The following is a 20,815-nucleotide window of genomic DNA, read 5'->3' as shown; positions in this document are numbered from 1 at the left end:
GCTGTCATTCATACCTCCTGGTTTAATGTGCTCAGTGGAGGTTTCTGTCGTCTTCTTTAGCCACATCCTGACATACTGAAGGAAGCCAGCCGTGCCTTACTTTGCTTTAGTGCAGGTGACTCCTAGATCTTTGAGCCTGTCTTGTCTAACCAGGTCTTGGTGGGTTCTTTAATACTGCCCACGGTGCTTATGGCAGAGAAGCCAACCCCAGGTCACACCCATTCTTAAGGTCATGTTGGGATGTGGTGGGGGTTCTCTGGTGCTCCTTTATGGATTTCCCATGTTTCCAGCCCTTGTTCAGTGGACTTGTTCGATATGTTACATGCCAGATTGTGCCACTGTTTGTCTTCAACAGGCAGATGAGCACGTCACCCCTTTTCTTATCCTGGGCAGTGTTCTATAGAGTAAAATGGTCTTGCTTGTGGGCAGCTTATGTTGCTGTGTGTGCTTGCTTACTTCTCTGCCAAAGTCATAATTAGCAAGTAGGCTTTAGGTTCCTCACTAGGTGTTTTTGATGCTTGAGACCTTGTTAAGAAACAAAGGAGAATTATAATTTCTCTCTTACAAAGTCACAATGGAAGTAAGAAGCAGGTGCCTGTCAAACTCCACCGACTCATCCTGCGAATAATACAGCATCAAAATGATGTTATTTGACTGCTTCTGCTTCCTTAAATAAAATGAGAACTAGTCTGTTGGAACCAGTCATGTGTTCACCTATTTTTACATTGTAAGATGCATAAATAGCTCTAAAAATGGAAGTTGTAATAATTCAGATAATTTTCCTGGTGGTTTATTTGTATTTTTTCCCTAGTGTGTTTTAAGGGCCGGCTCTTTCAGAACTATAATTCAGTTATATCTTCCTATGAATGCATTGCTACTGAAGTCCGTAGGGTTAACTAGCCTGCAAGGATCTTTATCAGTTCAATAATGCTTTTCTCCATGTCTAAAGTGATTAAAACTTGGTTGCACATGGCACTGTATTTGTGGTTCTCTGATGACCTCATAATTGTCTTTTTTTAATCTTTTTAAAAAGATAGCCTTGTGGAACTGTAGAGTTGGAGGGAACTTAGAGCTCATACAGTACAACACAGCCCCTGACACTGCCTACTTAGGCTTTGGTTACCCAGTTCCTGCTTGAATACCTCTCAGTGATGGGAACCGTGCCCCCTTGTAAAACAGCTCATTTCATTCTCAGCCAGGTCGAATTCTTAGCAAGTGCTCTCTTGCTAAGAAAGCAATAAAAGCAATGAAACCTTTTATTTGATCCACGTTTCGCTGGGCCAAATGTCCCCCATGTTGTATTTGCATAGTTGGGGTGTTTGTTTGTTTGTTTTAGGTTTTAGTATAGAATCTTCAACTCATTCAGGCTCCCCAAACCTTCTCGAATTCTGAGTCTTTAATGTCATCTGTACATTTATTCGTGGTGCCCTGGATGTCCTTATCCTGTCATTGGAATCCAGGCATTCTGGCTCCGGAGCCCTCTTTAAGTTATGTATTTATTTTATCTGTCCAGGGGATCCTCTTGTATCACAGCAGAAACTCATGAGACTCAGCCTTTGGGGTCACTCACTCTGCACAATATTGTCCTGTTTTTTTTTTTTTCTCTTCTGTAATCTATTTCATTTCCTACTTCATACCTTTGGCATGCATATGGCTTCAAGGTACTATGACCCCCTCCAGCCCCATTCTCTGTGAAGGTCCCTGCTCAGTGCTGAGTCTGCCTGCCTATGTCTCTGGACCACAAAACCACATTCCTAGAAGGGAATCAGATTGGCCCAGCTGGTCAGGTACCCTGTGTTAACCCTGGCACCCCAGGCCAAAGTAGCAGGTCAGGAGAGGATTAGAGGGGCAGAAGCCAAGGGTGTCTCAGGGTAAGCTCCTTCACATGGGCTTGCAGGCGGGGGAGAGAGGTGGTGCAAAGGGAACTCCAGTGTGAGCCCTGTCTGCAGATGTTGGTCAACTAGTTAAGAATTCACATCATTACATAATTATGGAATCGTGTCTCTGTTTAAAAGAATAGGGCTTAGCTAAAAGCCTTGTTGAAATCCAAGGCTAAAGGCTCTATTTTATCTTTTTTTTTTTTTAAAGATTTCATTTATTTATTTGAGAGAGAGAGCACACCCACAAGCAGGGGGAGAGGAAGAGGGAAAAACAGACTCCCCACTGAGGAGGGAGCCCAATGCAGGGCTTGATCTTGGGACCCCGAGATAATGACCTGAGCTAGGCAGATGCTTAACCAACTGAGCCACCCAGGCACCCCTAAAGGCTCTATTTTAAAAAAGGAAAGAAAGTCTGTAGAGGTTTGCTGGTCCCTGATGATCACCTCCTTCCTTTAAACCATTCTTTTAATCATCTACACTTGATTTTTGACTGGCATTGACTCCAAACGCATTAGCCAGTAACAGTATTGTTTCGACTTAGGTAATACAAAAAATCTTTTTTAAAGGGGAAATTTTTTTTTTTAAATCTCTGACTATATAACCTGTGTTATGAGAAACACCACTTTTAAGACCGTGAAGTCCTATTCAATGTTAACTGAATTCTCAATGCTGAAGGGAAGAGTTTTTAACTTTGAGTTATTTTCAGATTTTTACCATAAATCCTTTAGAAATTGTAGTTCCCATTATATAAATTTGTGAGCTCTGAAAGACCTCTGTAGACTATGTTCATAAACAGTTTCTAATGTACAGGATTCCTTTAATTTCCTGTTCAGAACACTGGGACAGCAGTTTCTTACCTCCAACTTTTGGAACCTCTCTCATTCACGGTGGTTCTTCTGTGATTAGTGACAATCCACTTAATGATTCTGCAGGTTCTCACAGTTCTGTAGGTTTAAAAATATATACATGTCGGGGCGCCTGGGTGGCTCAGTCGTTAAGCGTCTGCCTTCGGCTCAGGTCATGATCCCAGGGTCCTGGGATCAAGCCCTGCATCGGGCTCCTTGCTCCGCAGGAAGCCTGCTTCTCTCTCTCCCACTCCTCCTGCTTGTGTTCCTGCTCTTGCTATCTCTCTCTCTGTCAAATAAATAAATAAAAATCTTTAAAATATATATATATATATACATGTCTATAAGTATGTATGTGTGTATAGATGAAGACACAGATAAGCTACAAAATAGGAGTTCATTTAGAGCAGCTAGGTGATGGCTTTTCTTTTTTTAGCAAGCTCCTCCTTTCATTTGTGTTTTGGTGCCACCAACTAATGTTTGTTTGAACTTTTCTAAGAAAGTCTTGATTACCCTTGATAGAGAATGACGTGAAGTAGGAGCTGAGAAGTTCTGTTTTTATTTTATTATCTCTTAACATTATACCGTCAGTTGCAGGCAGCAGACCTATCCCAGCAGTTCCTTGTACTCCCAAATGGAAGGAAGAAAACATTTCAGTCATCGCTGACATTTTTTTGAAACACCTTACCTTCATTCTCAGATGTCTGTGCATCTGTTATTATTCGCCCTTGAACATGTGAGGCGATTTCCAACCTTTTCCATGATCTTGTTTATCTTCTTTTACTTGTGTGGCAGCACTGGTCTCTTTGAAGACGCCTCCCTTTCCCCCTCATCAGGACCTTTCACAGTCAGTCAGCGTGTTGCCTTTTTAAAAATATTTATTTGTTTGTTTGTTTATTTGAGAGAGAGCACGCAGTGCGCACAAGTAGGAGGAGGGGCAGAGGGGGGAGGGGGCAGGGCAGAGGGAGGGAAGGGGAAGAAGCAGACTCTCCGCTGAGCAGGGAGCCTGATGTGGGGCTCGATCCCAGGATCCCGGGATCATGACCTGAGCCAAAGGCACAAGCTTAACCAACTGAGCCACCGAGGCACCCCGGGTTGCTTTAGACAGCCTTCTGGACTTCTGCCCTTTTTGGGTCTTGATGATAACTTGAAATGTGTCCTTCCAGAGTCTAGAATACATGTCTGGCTTGGTCTGATACTCCCCTTTTTGCCTGTCAAAAGTTCTTTGGGACAGTTATGTTTTCTACAAGTTCCATTTCTACTTTATCCCTTTTGCATTGATTAGAGCCCAGTCCATAGTAGCAATTACTCATCTTGTTTCCTGCATCTTCTCAGAGATGAATTTGATGCCAAGACAAGTCAATGGTGCTTTTAGCTAATTGAGACTTGTGGGAGATGCCTGGTAGATGTCTGGCAGTTGAAACCCCTCATTGCTAGTGCAGTCTGTTTCTGTGCCAATTTTTTTTTTTAAGATTTTATTTATTTATTCATGAGAGACAGAGAGAGAGAGGCAGAGGGAGAAGCAGGCTCCCAAGGAGCAGAGAGCCCAATGCGGGACTCGATCCCAGGACCCTGGGATCATGACCTGAGCCGAAGGCAGATGCTTAACCATCTGAGCCACCCAGGCGCCCTCTGTGCCAATTTTTAAATCTATATCGGGAACATACCATTTATTTCTTTTATCTGACCAAATGACCTATGGGCTATTCCCAAGGAGAGATCATTAAATTCCTTCCATCTTTTATTGTTCTTCTTCCTTTCCTGTTAAGCATGATTTGGCATTAATAAAATTTTTCATTATAATTTTAGCAATTAAGCATGCCCAAGATGATTATTTTTCTAGGTTAGTATCTAAGGCTGGTGGCCAAGGAAATTGAGTGCTTACTATGTGTGAGGTTCAACACTAGGCATGCCATAGATTTTCATGTGATACTTGCTTAAGGATAGCCTGCCTTCCTACTGTCAGGAATACTTTTTTTAGTGTCCACCACTTAGAGTTCATAGTACTACTTTTGGAGCTTGCTGCAATTCAGCGTGAGTTCAGGAAGTAATAAGCCATTTTTTTCCTGTTCTAGATAAGAAATACTGTCTATGTCGTTGCACATTTGTTTATTTTTAGATCAGTTCCCACAAAGACACTTACAGGAATATATCATTTACCATGTATTGTATGACAGGTCCTGATAGAATTTATTGGTGGGTATCAGGATAGGCACAGAACTTCCAGAATTTTTGGATGCCTGATAGTAAAATAGAAAATTTAGTGAACATTTATTACATGCAAGAGACTTTCCTGAAGTGTTCTTTTTTACTTCCCCATATTAGAATAACATACCTGACAGTTACTTACATGTGCCCTTATGCCTGTCCTGTCTCAGTGTAAAAGTTAGGTATATTTCTAACATCTATTCTTATTCTCTGTTGCTATGTATAAGTATATAGGTCAAAAGATGAATATTGGAATGGTCCAAAGACCACTATCTATTAAAAAATCTGTAGGTGACACTTCAAGGAGTAATGGTCAGGGAGGGTGCTTTAACATCGAAGTAGCATCTAACAAGGCCATGAGGGTAGGAGAGATTTATGGTTGGAAAAACTATTGAGGTGGAATAGGGCAGGTAGAGGAGAAATAGTTAGAAGTCAGGTCAAGCTTAATTGTTGCATGAATGAATGCATCCATCAGTGTTAGAGCTTTAGAGCTAGGTTGGACTTTAATCAGTTTCCATGTATTGTCCTGGCTATGGTACTCACTGGCTCTCTGACCATGAGCAGTGCTCCATGAGAAGTAGTTTCCTTATCTTCATCGTTTTGAGAAGAATTATTTAAAAAAAGAAGTGAACCATTCTGTAAGATGAAAACAACCAATTTTTTGAAGCAAATAACCATGCTTTTCATCACTGGGGTAAGTGGATGTCCTTTGTTACAACATTTTGTTATAACTCAGTTGGGCTTGAGGGTAACGAGCTACCATCACATTTGCATGAACAAGAAGGTAAAGAAGAGGAAGCTAGGGATGTAGAAAGCTTTTGGCTGTTGTGCAAATTCCTTAGGGCGGCAACCCAAAGTTATCCCAGAACATGCTGGACTCAGGGCTTGGTTAGGCAGCTGTTAACATCAGAGGAGATCTGATCTAGCAAGTAGGGCCGGTTGGGGAAGGTTCTAGGCAGCTTGGTGATTTTGTGGGCAGGGTAGTTGCATTATGGTTCCAGGTCATCATTCCATGCAGAGCAGGAAAGTCAGCTAGTGATTGGTGGCCTGGAGCAGGTATGGTGTCAATATCCTACATTAGGTGGGCATTGGGAGAGAACTTCAAGCAAGACTGAAATGCCTCTGCTAAAATTCCATAATATGGAAGCTGATCATATTCTTTAAGTAGGTAAAATAGTTCCCAGAATCAAATGAGAAGCTTTACAGGTGGGTCAAGGATGATCCAAGGCAGCTTGACTAATAGATGGTAAGTTCAGGTGTCTTATCTGTGCTCAACATTTTCATATGTCCAAACTGCAAACTAACTGTGATTCGTTTACACATGGACCGTGTGCCGACCTCTAAGTCAAAAAGGGAATGGTATCTTGATGTGCCAGTCCCTAAAGACTGCCTACAGTTGGGAAAGGGGAGTTCTCCAAAGAAAACCAAAGGATTTTTCAGGAGAAGCAGATGTTGAGCTGAAATGAGCAGTGGATATCCACTGCACTGAGCCTAAATCAACACAGTATAGGAAGGTATACTGATGCAATAGAAAATTTCATTTCCCTTCTGGCTATTGAAGTCATGGGCTAGAAATTCGAGATAGATTGCTAAATAGTTTCTATTTAATTTCCATACTTTTAAAGGTGTTTGATTTCTTCAGTGCCATCTTTGAAAATGTAGTGTCTTAACCTTTAAAGCACCCATTTCATTGTTTTCCAGAGTGGTGGTTTCTTCCTTTTGTACCCTTTCTGAGCAGCTCACAATTGAACATTTGAAGTCACTGTTCTGCTCCAACAATGCAGGATATGGGATTTCGAATCTCTTTTGTAGCTCTAATAACTGCTTTTATATTTCTAATTAAACAAACTATTTATGTAGTAAGATACCATTAAAAACAAAATAAATACAAACCTGTAAATTATATTTAGCTGAAGATTGCTTTGTTCCAAAAACTTGAGCCAAAAAAAAACCTATTACATGAGGACTTTTAATTGCTATTTTTTTCAGAAAACAAAATAAAAACCTATTTAAATTTTGGAAATGCTCATGATTTCCTAATAAGTAGCCCCCAACTTTAATAACACCTAAGTTCTGTAGTTTGTGCTCTGAAGTCTCTGGCTAGTTTTCCAGTTAATCTTTTATTAGAATCCATGACTGTTGCAGGTATGACTGTTTGTCTGATGACCTCATTCTATGTCAACCATAAGCAATTACTGTGACCTCTTTAATGTCTAATATTGGAGGCCACCGAGCAAAAGGATATACAACAACTGGACTCTCCTGAATGTGTTAGGAGATAATATAATAGATACTCTGATTCTAGCTTTAGCCTTACTTTATAATTGCAATAAAGTTGAGTCTGCAAAAACTCAATGGTTCTATAACCATATTACCAGGCAACAGAATGACTTTGTATTTTGTTCTCTTCTTCCTCCTACCTACCCACCCCTGCTTTTCTGTTGCATAACCCCCCACATAGATGACAATTTAGGGGAAAACATTTACTGATTTTGTATTAATTAATAAAATTGTAAGGTAAAGTCCATTATTTTACTGTCTAGATGTATTAACTGGTCACAACCTTAATTAAATATCCCAAAATTTAAAAAATATTAATACCTACATTAGTGTCTTTAAGACTTGTTTTCCCCATCTCAAGTATTTTGAAGAGGAGATTAACTTTATAATATCTGGCTAGAGGACAGGCTGATAGGAATTGTATGAGTGACAAATACTGTGCTACATTGCTCACATAATGTCATTTAGAACTATTTTATGCATGAGGATGCTAAGGCTCAGAACATAAAATAATTTGGACAGTGTTATGTACAAATGGGTATACAGGTCTGACCATAAAACCTATTCCTTTTCCCCACAGTCTGCCTTTCTGCTCATAGTAATAAAAATAATAGCTATAATTTGTATATGTGCATGAGGAGCCAGGCACTGTCCCGCATACTTTACGCACATGCATTATTTCATTTAATCCCCACAAAAGCCTGTGAAACAAGGTAGACAGCTAAAGTTAAGTCATTTGCCTAAGGCAGCCATAGCTCACAACTGATGGACCTGAACTGTATCTCTCACATTGTGCGTGGTCTGTGTTCCCAGTTACAATTCTGTAATGCCTTCCTTGGGTGTACCTGTGTTTGCGGTATCATCGATTGGTATGTTATAAAAAGAAAAGATGCATGATTTTTAAGGATAGGATTGGTTGACTCTAAAGAGAATTCTATTAAGTGGTTAATCATTTGTTGCATTTAAAATCCTAAATTTCTCTCAATTCTTGGGCTTTGGCTTGGAGTAGCATCAGATAGCAGGTAACTATGGCATCATACATGGGTGGAATGGTAAATGCTTGGCCTGGGGAGACTGTGAGGGTCAGGGCAGCACCACCTCCAAAAAAATATCATGAATACATCCATTTCATCTCTGTCACCACTGTCTCACCCAGGCCCTGTCATCTTTCCTGGATGATCACAGTAGCCTCAAAATGATCTTCCCACCTAAAACTTTTCAGTGGATTCCTGCTCATAAAGAATCTAAGTTCAAGCTTCTTATTGCTTACCCAATCTGGCCCTGCCTCTCCCTATGTGATGCCCTGTTCACTGTCACCGATCCTCATGTACATGAAGTGCCAACCTGATTCTTACCTCGAGGGCTTTGTTCCTGCTTTTCCCCAGCTGGGTTTACACTGTCGCTTCTTTAATTCCTTACTGAGGTCCCAACTCGGCCTGTCCTCGGAGAGGCCTTCCCTCCCCCGTCAGTATAAAACAGCACCAGCCAGGCCAGCCAACATTTAGTGAGCTCTCACTCCACACCAGGCACTGTTTTCTACATTTATTAACTCACAGGGGCCTCGTGAACCCCCCCTTTGAAGTAGACACTGTTATCATCTCTGTCATAGAAATGATGAAACCGAAGCCCAGAGAGTTCTGTCAATCATTCTGTCAACCGCTTGTTATATTTCTTCACACCTACTGTGATCTGTAATTATCTTGCTCTCCTCTAGAAACTAAGTTGCTGAGAGAAGGGACCTAATCTTATTTTCTGCTGTTTCTGAAGCTTTTTAAAAAATGCCTGGGACAGGGGCGCCTGGGTGGCTCAGTCATTAAGCGTCTGCCTTCGGCTCAGGTCATGATCCCGGGGTCCTGGGATCAAGCCCCGCATCGGGCTCCCTGCTCTGCGGGAAGCCTGCTTCTCCCTCTCCCACTCCCCCTGCTTCTCCCTCTCCCACTCCCCCTGCTTGTGTTCCCTCTCTCGCTGTGTCTCTCTCTCTCCCTCTGTTAAATAAATAAATAAAATCTTTAAAAAAAAAAAAATGCCTGGGACATAGGCACTTATGTCGAAATATGTTGAATGAATGAATGAACAATCTGACAGATTAGGTCGTGATATTTGTGATGAGAAATAGAACATTTCAAAGATGATACTTCAGCTATAATTGTACGAAAAGGACTCAGAGCCCTTCACTTAAATAATTGTTGAGCATTTTTCTTCTCTGTTGCATTATAATGCGTGCCTATAAGCACGTGACCATGAATCTGGTCAGAGGAAGAAAGACTGTATGTCCACATACTCATTAACCCAGTCGTCGCTGGTCAATAGGTGGGTGCCAGGGAGCGGCTAGCAACAGATTATCGTCACGCTGATCTTCTCAAACACGGAGCACCCTTTGACTGTGTAACTGGGTACTGGGGCAGATTAGGGAAGGCAGCTGTGGCTGTGAAACATCTGGCTAGAGTAGGGAGATTCTTATTTTGTTTTGCAAATTTCATTGTTCTTCTAAACAAATGATGTATTGACCTTTGTCTTCCTGGTGCGGAGCAAATACTGATTTCACAGGATTTGGGAGCTGAGAAAGAACTTCAGAGGATTAGCTTACCTTCCTCATTTTACAAGGGAAGAGAAACAACCACCTCCCCACCCCACACACACCCACCCCCCCACCCCACCCCCTGGAATGTAGTGGTTTTCACAGGGTCACAGAAGTAATCAGTGGAAAAACCAGAGCTTGCCTCACAACCACCAAGTGAGTTTAATACGAAACACTGTTGGGGGAAGAAGAGCACTTGTTCACTTCAGGGCCAGGATCAGAATGCTGACGCATCAGCATCTTCTCTTTCCTTGAGTAGGAAAGCTATTGCTGGAAGCCAAAATGGCTGCCAGGAGGATGTTGCTTCTCTATCCCTCTTTAGTAATACAAAGCAGTATCTGCTTGTAGGACATTCAGTAGCTAAAAATGCTGTCACTCTTTGTTTCCCTGTATTGAAACTCTTGGTCCTTCAGAAGCCTGGAAATAGCATTTGGTCATTTTATAACTAAGAATGAAGAATTTGGCCTGGTAAAAATCCCTGGTTTGCTGTGTGTTCTAAGTAATTTTATCATTTAAGTACTGAGTAACTTTATCATTAATTGAAATAGTTAACAACAGTGCTTTTGAAAACAAAAATGCTTTTCTGCTGGGGAAATAATAAGATATTACAAACACTAAATATGGAATTTTCACAGTATCTGGAATTCTGAATTACTGAATCATTGTCTATTCTATTTTGCATAAATAAGGAAAAGTCTTCTCCTTATTCATTTCAATAAAAGCTAGTGCAGAATAGTTTATTTTAGGAGACTGGTTTGCTTCTGGCTGGTTTTAAGACATTACGGACATTGGAGAGTACAATACCGAAAGAAGCTAAGGTGGTTCAGAAGGAATTATTGAGACCTGCTTCATTTTTTTTCCTTACAGTGCTGGGTGTGGGACTATGTCCACCAGGTTCTTCGCTGTGTAGAACTTTTAGTTTAAGAAGAGTAATGATGCCATTAGTGGATGTCAGATGCCTGAGTGAGCAGTGAGGACACTGGGATGAATGCTTGAATTATTTTCCTGGAAAATTCAAAATGAAGGAGTTTGGATCTGGTGTCACTATCATTACTTCATATGTCTGTACTTGGGGCCATATTGAGTACTTGGGGCTATACAGAGATGCCCCCCAAGAACTTGAAAATAAGGGAAATGGGTTTGCTTTGTTATTTCTTTGTAAGCTCAACTCATGGGAGGAACAGAGCCACCTGCAAGAGAGGCAGATCTGTTCCTATGTGTGCAGGGTTTGATGGTCAAATCCCATTGCCAGATTAAATGTGAGTTGCAGTTTGGAGATGGATATGGTCAGGAAAAGGGTGAGTCAGGGAGTTAAACACTGGTAGCACTCTTCTCAGCTTTGTGGAAGGAAAAAGAACTGCATCAAACAGATTTTCAGTATCATGGCCCCATTGCCAAGGTATCCCAACAGACTCTGAAGATTTTGGTTCTATAGGTGCATCTACCCCTGTTGTGGAATTGGGTCCATCAGGCTGTGCAAGCCCGATGCTGTTAGACTTGTCATCTCCCAGTGGGTTAATTCATTAGATGTTGAAGGAGTGTAGATTAATGTGTTACCCATATGTCCAGAACCAACCTGCTTGTTTCTACAATGTAAGAGTTCACCGAAGGGTCTAATTAGAATAGTTAACAAACTTCCACATTCCAAATTAGTAAGAATGCCAGTCTTTTTCCCAGATACTTTCATGGATTATTCCTGAGGACCAGTGAGGCTAGGTGCATTCACTCAGATATTCCTGAGGTTGCTGTGCCTGCTCACTTCTAGCTCACTGCCTACTGCTAGGAATAAATAGCCATTTGGGGGCATACACCAGGTGGTACCTGCAACATATAGCCTTCAGCATCCTGGGAGTGGGCCTCAGGTGCCTGCAGGGTCTCTTTGTTACTGCTAATGGAGGAGCTGAGCTCCCTGGAGTCCTGAGGGAGACAGGGCAGGGCTGACTACCAGCTCCCACTGGCTGAGTGCCTGGCTCCCAGCTTTTGGTGCAGATCTCCCTCCCTCCTCCAGTATCAGACCTGCTCAGGGCATCCCACTGCCTGAGCTCCGAAGATTCTGCTCCATGTGCTCAGCTTCACCTGCACTGTCTTTCTAAGGCTTTTTTCTGTAGTGCCTGAATGAAGCAGGCTTGTGGCATCTGCAATATTCTGTGCTTAGAACCATCCAGCCCCCCTACTGGATGAGAACAGGTCACCAGTCTAGACATCCCTCCACTCCGATTTTGGTGAGTTTTTTCTTTAGAGGTCCCTTATGTTCAGACCTTGGTTAGGGCCCTACTGGTCCATTAGAATTGTTTTAATTACTCTCCCATTTAAGGGAAGGGGTTGATTCCAATCCCTTTGTCCCGGAGATTCTTTTGCTTCGTAGATATTCTTGACTATAAATTAATATGTGAGGGGGAGATGTGATGTCCAGTGCCATCTGGCAGCATTTGAGACCCCAATATAAATGGCTATGGAGTGACACCTAACTCTTCAGCTAAGAACATCCAAGGACCATGCCCTCAAAAGTCCCGCTACATAAAGTAAATACAATCTGAGGGCTTCAGAGCAGAGAACTGGTTTTTCCTGAGGATCTCTGTCCAGTTGAGGTGCCAGAAATAGGACATTATGATTTTTGTGCTGTCATTAAGGAAAATCTCATAAAAGATTTTTAAGAAATTTTTTAAAAATTTATTTCCCTCTGGGCGCCTGGGTGGCTCAGTCGGTTAAGTGACTGCCTTCGGCTCAGGTCATGATCCTGGAGTCCCGGGATCGAGTCCCACATCGGGCTCCCTGCTCAGTGGGGGGTCTGCTTCTCCCTCTGACCCTCCTCCCCCTCGTGCTCTCTGTCTCTCGTTCTCTCTCGCAAATAAATAAATAAAATCTTTAAAAAAAAAATTTATTTCCCTCTATTTTAATATTCCATATCTTAGTCCGTTCAGGCTGCTGTAACAATACCATGGACTGGGTGGCTTATGAACAACAGAACTGTACTACTCACAGTTCTGGAGCCTGGGAGGTCCAAGAACAAGACACCAGCAGCGTCACTGTCTGGTGAGGGCTCACTTCCTGGTTATTGATCATCTTCTCAATGTGTCCTCACATGGGGAAAGGGACAAGGGATCTCTCTAGGTCTCTTTTGTGAGGACACTAGTCCCGTTTATGAGGGCTCCACCTTCATGACCTGATCACCTTCCAAATGCCCTACCTCCTAATACCACCAATTTGGGGATTACATGTTTACATATGAATTTTGGGAAGACACAAACATCCAATCTATAGCAATCCATAGATAAAATTTTGATTATATAAAACTAGGGGGGAGGTTTGTATCTAAAACGTGGTGTAGTGAAAGATAACTATTCACCATGTGACCGTAGGCAAAGCTGCTAATGTATCTAAAACCGTAAAATGGATATGATGGTACTTAATTTGGAGCGATGTGGCCTTCAGAGTGACCATTCTCACTCTGCGCCTCTCTACTTGGAAAGTTTTCAGTGGCTTGCTGCCAACCAGAGGATGCCTTCCAGACTTCTGCACAAGTGTGAGAGGTCTTCCAAGATTTGGCCTGTGTGCTTTTCAGCACATCTCCCCTGTCTCTACCTTGCCCTTTGTTGCCCCCTGTGAATTCCCCTGCACACACTACACTGGTCCCCATACTCAAGTTGCCCACCTTTGTAGAAAGCCTAAATGATTTTCTGGTTTCATATAGCAACAAAACCCCACAGACAAGCTTTCCTTGTACAGTTTGATACCAGCATTTGGCTGTCATTAGTGCCCTTATCAATGGGTGGAGAAAAATGTACTTGCCCTCAGTTGGGGGGGGGGGGAGGACGGACAGCCAAATAACCACTCCTTTGTCATTTGATATTTATTCAGCAAACATTTATTGAGTACTTGCTGTTTGTTGGTACTGGTGTTAGGAAGATGAGTAACCCAGCATCTATGGCCTCAGGGAGTTCCCATTCTGGTAGGGAGAGACAGACTCATAAGCAGGCAGTAACAAAACCGTCTGATAAGTGTTTTGCAGGGGAGAAAGGGGAGTGCAGAGGCCTGTGGGAATACAGAGAAGGATCACTGACTTAGCATTGTAGAATACTTCAGAAGAAATGTTCAATAGGTCAGCAGATTTTATGGGAAGAGTTGGCTTGGCTAGATAAAGAAGAAAAGAAAAATGGCTATCTAATATAGAGTACTGTTGATAGCTTTCTAGGAAAGGGGTAAGAACTGATTTAATCTAGTCTCATTTAATTCTCACTAGACAGTAAAATAAGCAGTTTACATTTTTTTCCCATTCTTCTGGAACTTGTGTTTTTAAAAAGTGTTGTCAATATGGTGACAAGATGTTACCCCATTGAAATTGGCAGAATCTGTTGCATTGTTAGAATGATCCTGAGATGATTTGAAGTGGTCTCAAGAAATTTAAAACTCAGTTGTCATTATTTAAAACTCATAAATTGCCATTAGTGGAAAGATTAAGATTATCACAGTGAGTTGTGGTCATACCACAGCATGGTGGTTGCCTATTTAAACCTTAATGGGTATCTTTCTTTCTGTCTTCACCAAAAAGAAAAAAAAAAGAAAAGAAAAGAAACACCAGAAAGGTATTAAATGTGTATACTTACATTTTAAAAATATATTTTAAATTACCCCTCTCTTAGTTTTGTCTAAAACTGTAATGGAAACTAGTTTAAAATTTTTGTTACTTTCAGATGTATTCTTACATAATGGAAAGAAGTTGAACATTTATGGGGGAATGATGAAATATTGCAAAATGATGTTACTGTTTTTGAAACGGTCAGTTTTTACATGACTATTAAATGCTGCCTTTCAAATTTAGTAGAAATAGGAGATGTGGGGATTTTCCTTCTTTTACTATAAAAGAAGCAAGAACATCAATCAGGTGGAAGCATGCAGCTTTTAACATAATTTAGAACCCCAAGTAGTTATGAAGTATGTTTTTGTCTGGATACTAACGTGAAAGATTTCTTACTGAATAAGAAGACTGTCTCTCTTTAAGGTTATGAGAAGACCGATGATGTCTCAGAGAAGACTTCACTGGCTGACCAGGAGGAAATACGGACTATATTCATCAACCAGCCCCAGCTGACAAAATTCTGCAATAATCATGTCAGGTAGGACCTACCAAAGATCTCTGTGGGACCAGCTATCACAGCGGAACCTAATAGGCCATCTCCCCTCTCTGGCCAAAACAAAAATGCTTACAGAGAGCTTTCAGTTAAATCAGTTACTATTTGAAAGCTCACTGGAGGCACTATGAATCAGCTCTTTTCTCCATCTTCTGGCCAATAAAGAGATGGGAATAAGAATCTGGAAGTTGGAAGGAGCAGAAAGGATAAACAGCCATATTCTCCCAATTATATTTATAGTGTCTGGATAGTGAAAGCTGCTTATGGATACATACCTTTGTCTCAAACCTGTTAATAGAGGGATGAATTATTGTTTTTGGCCAACAAGTTTTTACATTTTAGAAGAGGTCTTTGCAGTTCTTCACCAAGAACTCCTTTTTGTTACATAGTCTTTAAATATTGGCGTTTGATAGTTGTAAAATTTAGTATGGTGTTGAGGAATGGAGGGCTGTGAGAATTACTCCACCGTTACATTTTCCTTCCAACAATAGTATAAAAAGTATCACTGTTGTAAGCACTGTTCACTAAGTGGCCTCTGGAATGGAGTGAACATGAACACTCCCTTACCCCTTATGCTAGCCCAGTGTTTCTCCTGTGGCAAAATTCCTGGACTTGAGAAATGCCCATTTACAATTCATATTTACAACTTCACATTCTAGAGTAACTTTCTCAGTTTGGGGAATGTGGTATGCATTCCTGTAATCTCCTATTTTTTTAATTTTTAAAAGATTTTATTGTGGAAAGCATTAAACATAAAAGTAAATAGCACAACGAACTCCCTTGTACCCATCATCCAGCTTCACAATTATCAACTCATGTAATCTTCTTTCTATTTAAATAAAAGAAGATTGGATGTTTTCAAGACCTAAGTGTTGATATCTTACTGATTGCAGACATAGTTGGTATGTTCAGTGTGGAGTCCTAGCCAAGTTCCTAGAGGGACTACGGAGAAAATTTGAACAGAACCCTAGAAAACTTCCCATTTTTCTGAAATTATCCTATGTAGGCATCTCTGTTTAAAGTTCCCGGTCTTGCTCAAATTTGATTTTTTTTGTAAGATTTTTTTATTGATGCACCATCATTGATTTGTAAGCTACTCCTAGTGTGTTAAAAAAAAGGATGGTTGGCCAAAGAGAACAAAAGATATTGTGAAGAAAATTAGACTCTTACTATTTAATTCGACAGTTCCTTTCACTCATATTCATTTAGGTTAATGACCATTTGCAATATTCTCCCAATTTGAAACAGAGGGCAAATGTTCATCTAATTTTTTATGTGATGATAATAGAATTTTGTAAGTGTGGGTGCTAATTATGGAGTAATTAAGTTTTATGCTACTTTTCATTTTGTTTTCTAGCACTGCAAAATACAACATAATCACATTCCTTCCAAGATTTCTCTACTCTCAGTTCAGAAGAGCTGCTAACTCATTTTTTCTCTTTATTGCACTGCTTCAGGTAAAGTCACATCATAAAACTTCAGTTCAAAGTCAAATGTTCAGATACTAATAAATGTTTTTGTTAAACCCATGACCAATCTTCCAAAGCTTTAGCTAAACACAGAGAGACAAGTTGGTTTGGGTGGACATTTCCAGTTCCTGCCACAAGCAATGTCAGAATTCCAGAATGAATTTGATTCATTTTTATCAGCTTATTTTATTTTTTATTTATTTTTTAATCATTTTTATCAGCTTATTTTAAACATTCTGTCAATTTGATATGGCAGGGATGAAATTTAATGGTAAGGGGGGGATGGAACTTTTTCTTCAAATATTAATTAAATATTAATTTATTTTAGTAACAGTAACAGTCAATTCTGAACCTTATAAGAATTTCCATTTTATTTTTTTTTAATTTTTTTTTTTGTTAAGAATTTCCATTTTAAAACTTGTTTCTTTTTTGTATTTGAGTTAGTAGTAATCGGGGGGAAAAAAGTTTCATTTTATTAAAAAACATACATTCAGAGTAAAAATAATTAGAGAAAAAAATTGAAGAAATAAAAAAATAGTAAAACTCTCACTTTTCCGCCACTAAGAGGCAACTGCTCTTGACATCGGGGTGTATATCTTCCTCATCTTTCCCCTCCCGTGTATTGTTTATTGATTTAGCTTACAAAAAGAAGATCGTAGAACACGTATGTTTTATATTCTGCTTTAACCATGTGATAATGTGTGGATATTTTCCCATGTGTTTCGGTGTGTCTTTAGAATATCATTTTTAATGATTATATGATATTTAACTAACTCCCCTTTGTAGGTGTTAGTCTCACACACACAACAGCTTGTCATGAAGCCAGCTCACATGCTCTTCTAGCCACTTCCTAGACAGGAGCAAACTGCCTCACTCAGTGTTAGTCTGCCACAGTAGTAAAATCACTGAAGGGTATTTTAAGAGGCACTAAGACTTGGTTGTTTTTAAACATATTATAAACTTGCTAGTTCTCACTGGATTTTTTTTTTCCCCCAAATAGCAAATACCTGATGTATCACCAACAGGTCGCTATACAACACTGGTTCCTCTCTTATTTATTTTAGCTGTGGCAGCCGTCAAAGAGATCATAGAAGATATTGTAAGTACTTAATTTTTTTCATAAATAAATGTGCCTTATTTTATATGCATATTTTAAAATATTGGTTTCTCTTTAATTCTTGACACAGGCTGTTTAAAATGCCCATTCAACTTAAAAACATGTAGAATATGCTCTGGAGTCCACCGTTCTTAGTTTCTACAGGATTACTGTTACAGAATGCTTGGCAGAGTGTTCTCTGCATTTGTAGTTTAGTAGCGAAAGAAATTAAATGCAATAATTGGCTTGGAGAGAAAACTATATTTGAACATTATGCCCAATGTTCCATTTGAACATTATTTCAAGTTAAACACAGTAGCCTCCAAATTATCTCAGTGTAAAGGGTCTTTGAATGTATGTTTTATGTTTAAGTCATATGCACGGTTTTCACTTTATTAAATACCGTTGATTCCTTTTCATCTTTAGTAGTTTTAAGCTTCCTTTTATTTTATTGGAAGAAAGTAGTATTAATCTGTAGTAGCTGAGAAAAGGGGAAGTCAATTTCCTGTTCATAAAATAAGTTCCCCAAAATAAATTCAGACTTTTCTTTTTCCTCTTCTACCATTATTTTAACTACCTTAGTTGAGGAAGCCAATTTTTTTTTTCCTTTGCTCTTTAAATACTTGGCCTATATAAGATGACCTTCTGTCGAGCCTTAGGCAAGTCAGATGGTAAGGCGAGGAAGGCCTGAGACATTCTTTAGGAAGCTCCAATTTAAAGTTGCACAAACATTTATATTATTTCTGTAGAGAATCAAATTGAAACGGGTCAAGTGTCCATTTAGATCATCAGTCTCAAAAGCATCCAAGTGTCTAAGAATACAGACAGAGGTTTTATGTCTATGTGCGTGTGTGTAAAACATCACAGTCCTCTTGATTGGAAATGACATGCTTGATGGGGACCACAAGCTGAAAATTTAAGGGACTCTCTTTTTACCTATATTGTTCCACACAGACTCACCATCCTTTAAATTGTACTTGGATCGAGCAATCCATAAGGATCGGTCTTTACTGTAATTGGTCTCTTTGTTTGCCTTATGTACTCCCTTTTCTTTCTTTGACATAGTTTTGATGAAGCATATATTATTTACTAGACATTGTGCTATTGTTTTTGCAAATGCTTTTCCCATTTAATTTCTTCAATAACTTTACGAGTTGGATATTAATCCCATTTTAAAGGTAAGGAAGCTGGGGCTTAGAGAGATCATGAAACTTGTCCAAGAAATGGTTGGGATCAGATTCCTTCTCATCCAGCTCTTGTTCTGTTTTTGTGGCAAGTCACCAACAATAGTATTCATCACATCTATTGAGTTTCTGGGATCCATGTACTTGTTTTATATCCTTTACATTTATTAAGTCTTATAGCCACTCTCTAAAGGATTACTGGTATTATCCCCATTTTACAGATAAGGGAGAGGAGGCACAGAGGATCAAGGTAACTTGCCCAGGGTCACACAGTTAATAACTGGGGCTGTGAGAATTCAAAACAAGGCAGTTTGGTTCCAGAGCTCCATGTTATTATCACTGCTCTAAGCTGCCTGTCCTTTTTTCTTTTTCCCTAACAATACTATAAGCTCTCTAGCTATGGTTTTTAGTACCCCTCTCTATGAAAATATCCAAGAGGGTTTTTTTTGTTTGTTGGTTTGTTTTTTGTAACAGAACTCTTATTGGCACAATGTAATAATTGGGTACTCCTAGAAAACAGCTTATCAGGTACTTCCTGGAGGATGTAGTAATAGTTGGGTGGGGTGATAGTATTATGTGGAGTACTTTTCCAATAAAATCATTGTTAAGAAATTGACAAAATAGGTTAAGAATTGTTTAACAAGACATTTATATCAACTTATAGGTGATAGAAAGTTTGAAAAATTACTCCCTAGAAAAGGAAAAAAGTCAAATAGTTTAGATGATTGCCCAAAGAGTATCTTTATCAGTAATTATAATGAATACATGTATTGGCCCATTCATTCATCAAAATATATGAAGCAGTACTTAGGTGCCAAGAATTCACTAGGATAGGTATTAGGATATGTTCAACTTTTGCTGCAGTAATAATCATGTCCCAAATGTCAGTGGCTTAAACCTAAGTTTATTTTTCACATTTTCAAAGACACTGCAGGTTTTTATCTGGGAGGAAGGGTGGGCAGCAGGCCCCATTGCTCATGTAGTCACTCAGGGATGCAGCTGAATTGAGAGTCTGCTATGTGGAATAGTGGTGGTCACCAGAGCAGAAGAAGGAGAGAATGGAGGTCCAGAAATTTGTGGTCCAGAAATGGAGCACATCACCTCTGCTTACAGTCTAATATTAGAACTAGTGACAAGACAAGAAGGAAGTTAATCTCGGTGTCCACGAAAAGAGAAGAAAATGAGATATTGGTGAAGACTAGTTATGTCTCCCACTCTTATGTCAGTGAATAAAACACAGCTTATCTTCCAGTAAGCCTTCTTTCATGTTCTGTTGAACAGTTACAGTAAAACAGTAAGAATTCCCTCCAGGGGAGACACCTAAGACTTACCTCCACCCAGTGCATTCTAACTCTTGATGCTTTGCATAGCTTAACATAATACGATTTCTTGTTTTTAATGTGCAAGTAGCAAATGACATAAACACTTACTTGAAAATACTCTAAAATTGGTGGAGAACTTTTAGTTTAAAAAAAAAAAACTGCATCTTGTCAGATGCCAACTCTTATGGTAAGGGTCAAGATCAGTTGTTAAATTGATAATATTCACCATGAAACACATGCCTTCTTTGCTATACATGTGTTAACTTAAACTCTGATAAACTTAATTCGTTAAAAAAAAAAAAAAGGATAATTTTTTAAAGTCCACAGTGTTCAGAGACCAAATACAAGGAAGAGGTTAGTGAGTAAAAGTAGCCAGTTTAGAGCTTGCAGTCCAGTAGAAGAGACAGACATTAATCAAGTAACCACACCAGCTATTTTGCCTTTTGGCTAAGAATTAAATGATGCACTGAAGTCCTTAGAATAGAACCTAGTTCTAGTAAGTGATGAATAAATGTTAACTGTACTATCATCATCCAAATATCTTTTTGACTAAAATATAGAAAATGGATTGGAAGGAAACAGGATTTGCGTACACTAGTTAGAAGAATATTCTAGTAGCTGGTATAAAAAAAAAAAAAATGAAGAGATCTTAGACCAGGTGGCACTGCAGATAAAGTAATATAGAGAAATGAATTCAATATCTTTTTAGGAGTAGAATTGATAAGACTTTTCACCATCCAACATGCTACATGCCCTACTTATTTTGTTCACATTCTCTCTCCGACCACTAGAATGTAAGCTCCATAAAGAACAAGAGTTTTGTC

General features: G+C 39.6%; 1 protein-coding gene across 7 annotated transcripts in view; it reads left to right on the top strand.

Moving 5' to 3' along the window:
- The window catches only part of ATP8A1 (ATPase phospholipid transporting 8A1), a 219,181-nt gene that overhangs the window by 18,856 nt on the left and 179,510 nt on the right, over positions 1-20,815 (top strand). For 5 of the 7 annotated variants that reach the window (XM_064584427.1, XM_064584425.1, XM_064584430.1 and 2 more), the window contains exons 2-4: positions 14,791-14,905; positions 16,278-16,377; positions 17,390-17,488. Coding sequence is in view for 4 of the 7 variants with exons in the window: in XM_064584425.1 (XP_064440495.1) it covers positions 14,791-14,905; positions 16,278-16,377; positions 17,390-17,488 (314 nt within the window). In the remaining 3 variants the exon portion in view is untranslated. Of the gene's footprint in view, positions 1-14,790; positions 14,906-16,277; positions 16,378-17,389; positions 17,489-20,815 lie in introns of those variants that run through there. The other 2 variants (XM_045881223.3, XM_064584429.1) reach the window with 2 other exon arrangements.

The sequence above is a fragment of the Mirounga angustirostris genome, unplaced genomic scaffold, assembly GCF_029215605.1.
Source record: "Mirounga angustirostris isolate CCGP_5_RB_7025 unplaced genomic scaffold, mMirAng1.0.hap1 SCAF_2, whole genome shotgun sequence".
NCBI lineage: Eukaryota > Metazoa > Chordata > Mammalia > Carnivora > Phocidae > Mirounga > Mirounga angustirostris.
This window is presented reverse-complemented; position numbering and strand designations above follow the sequence as displayed.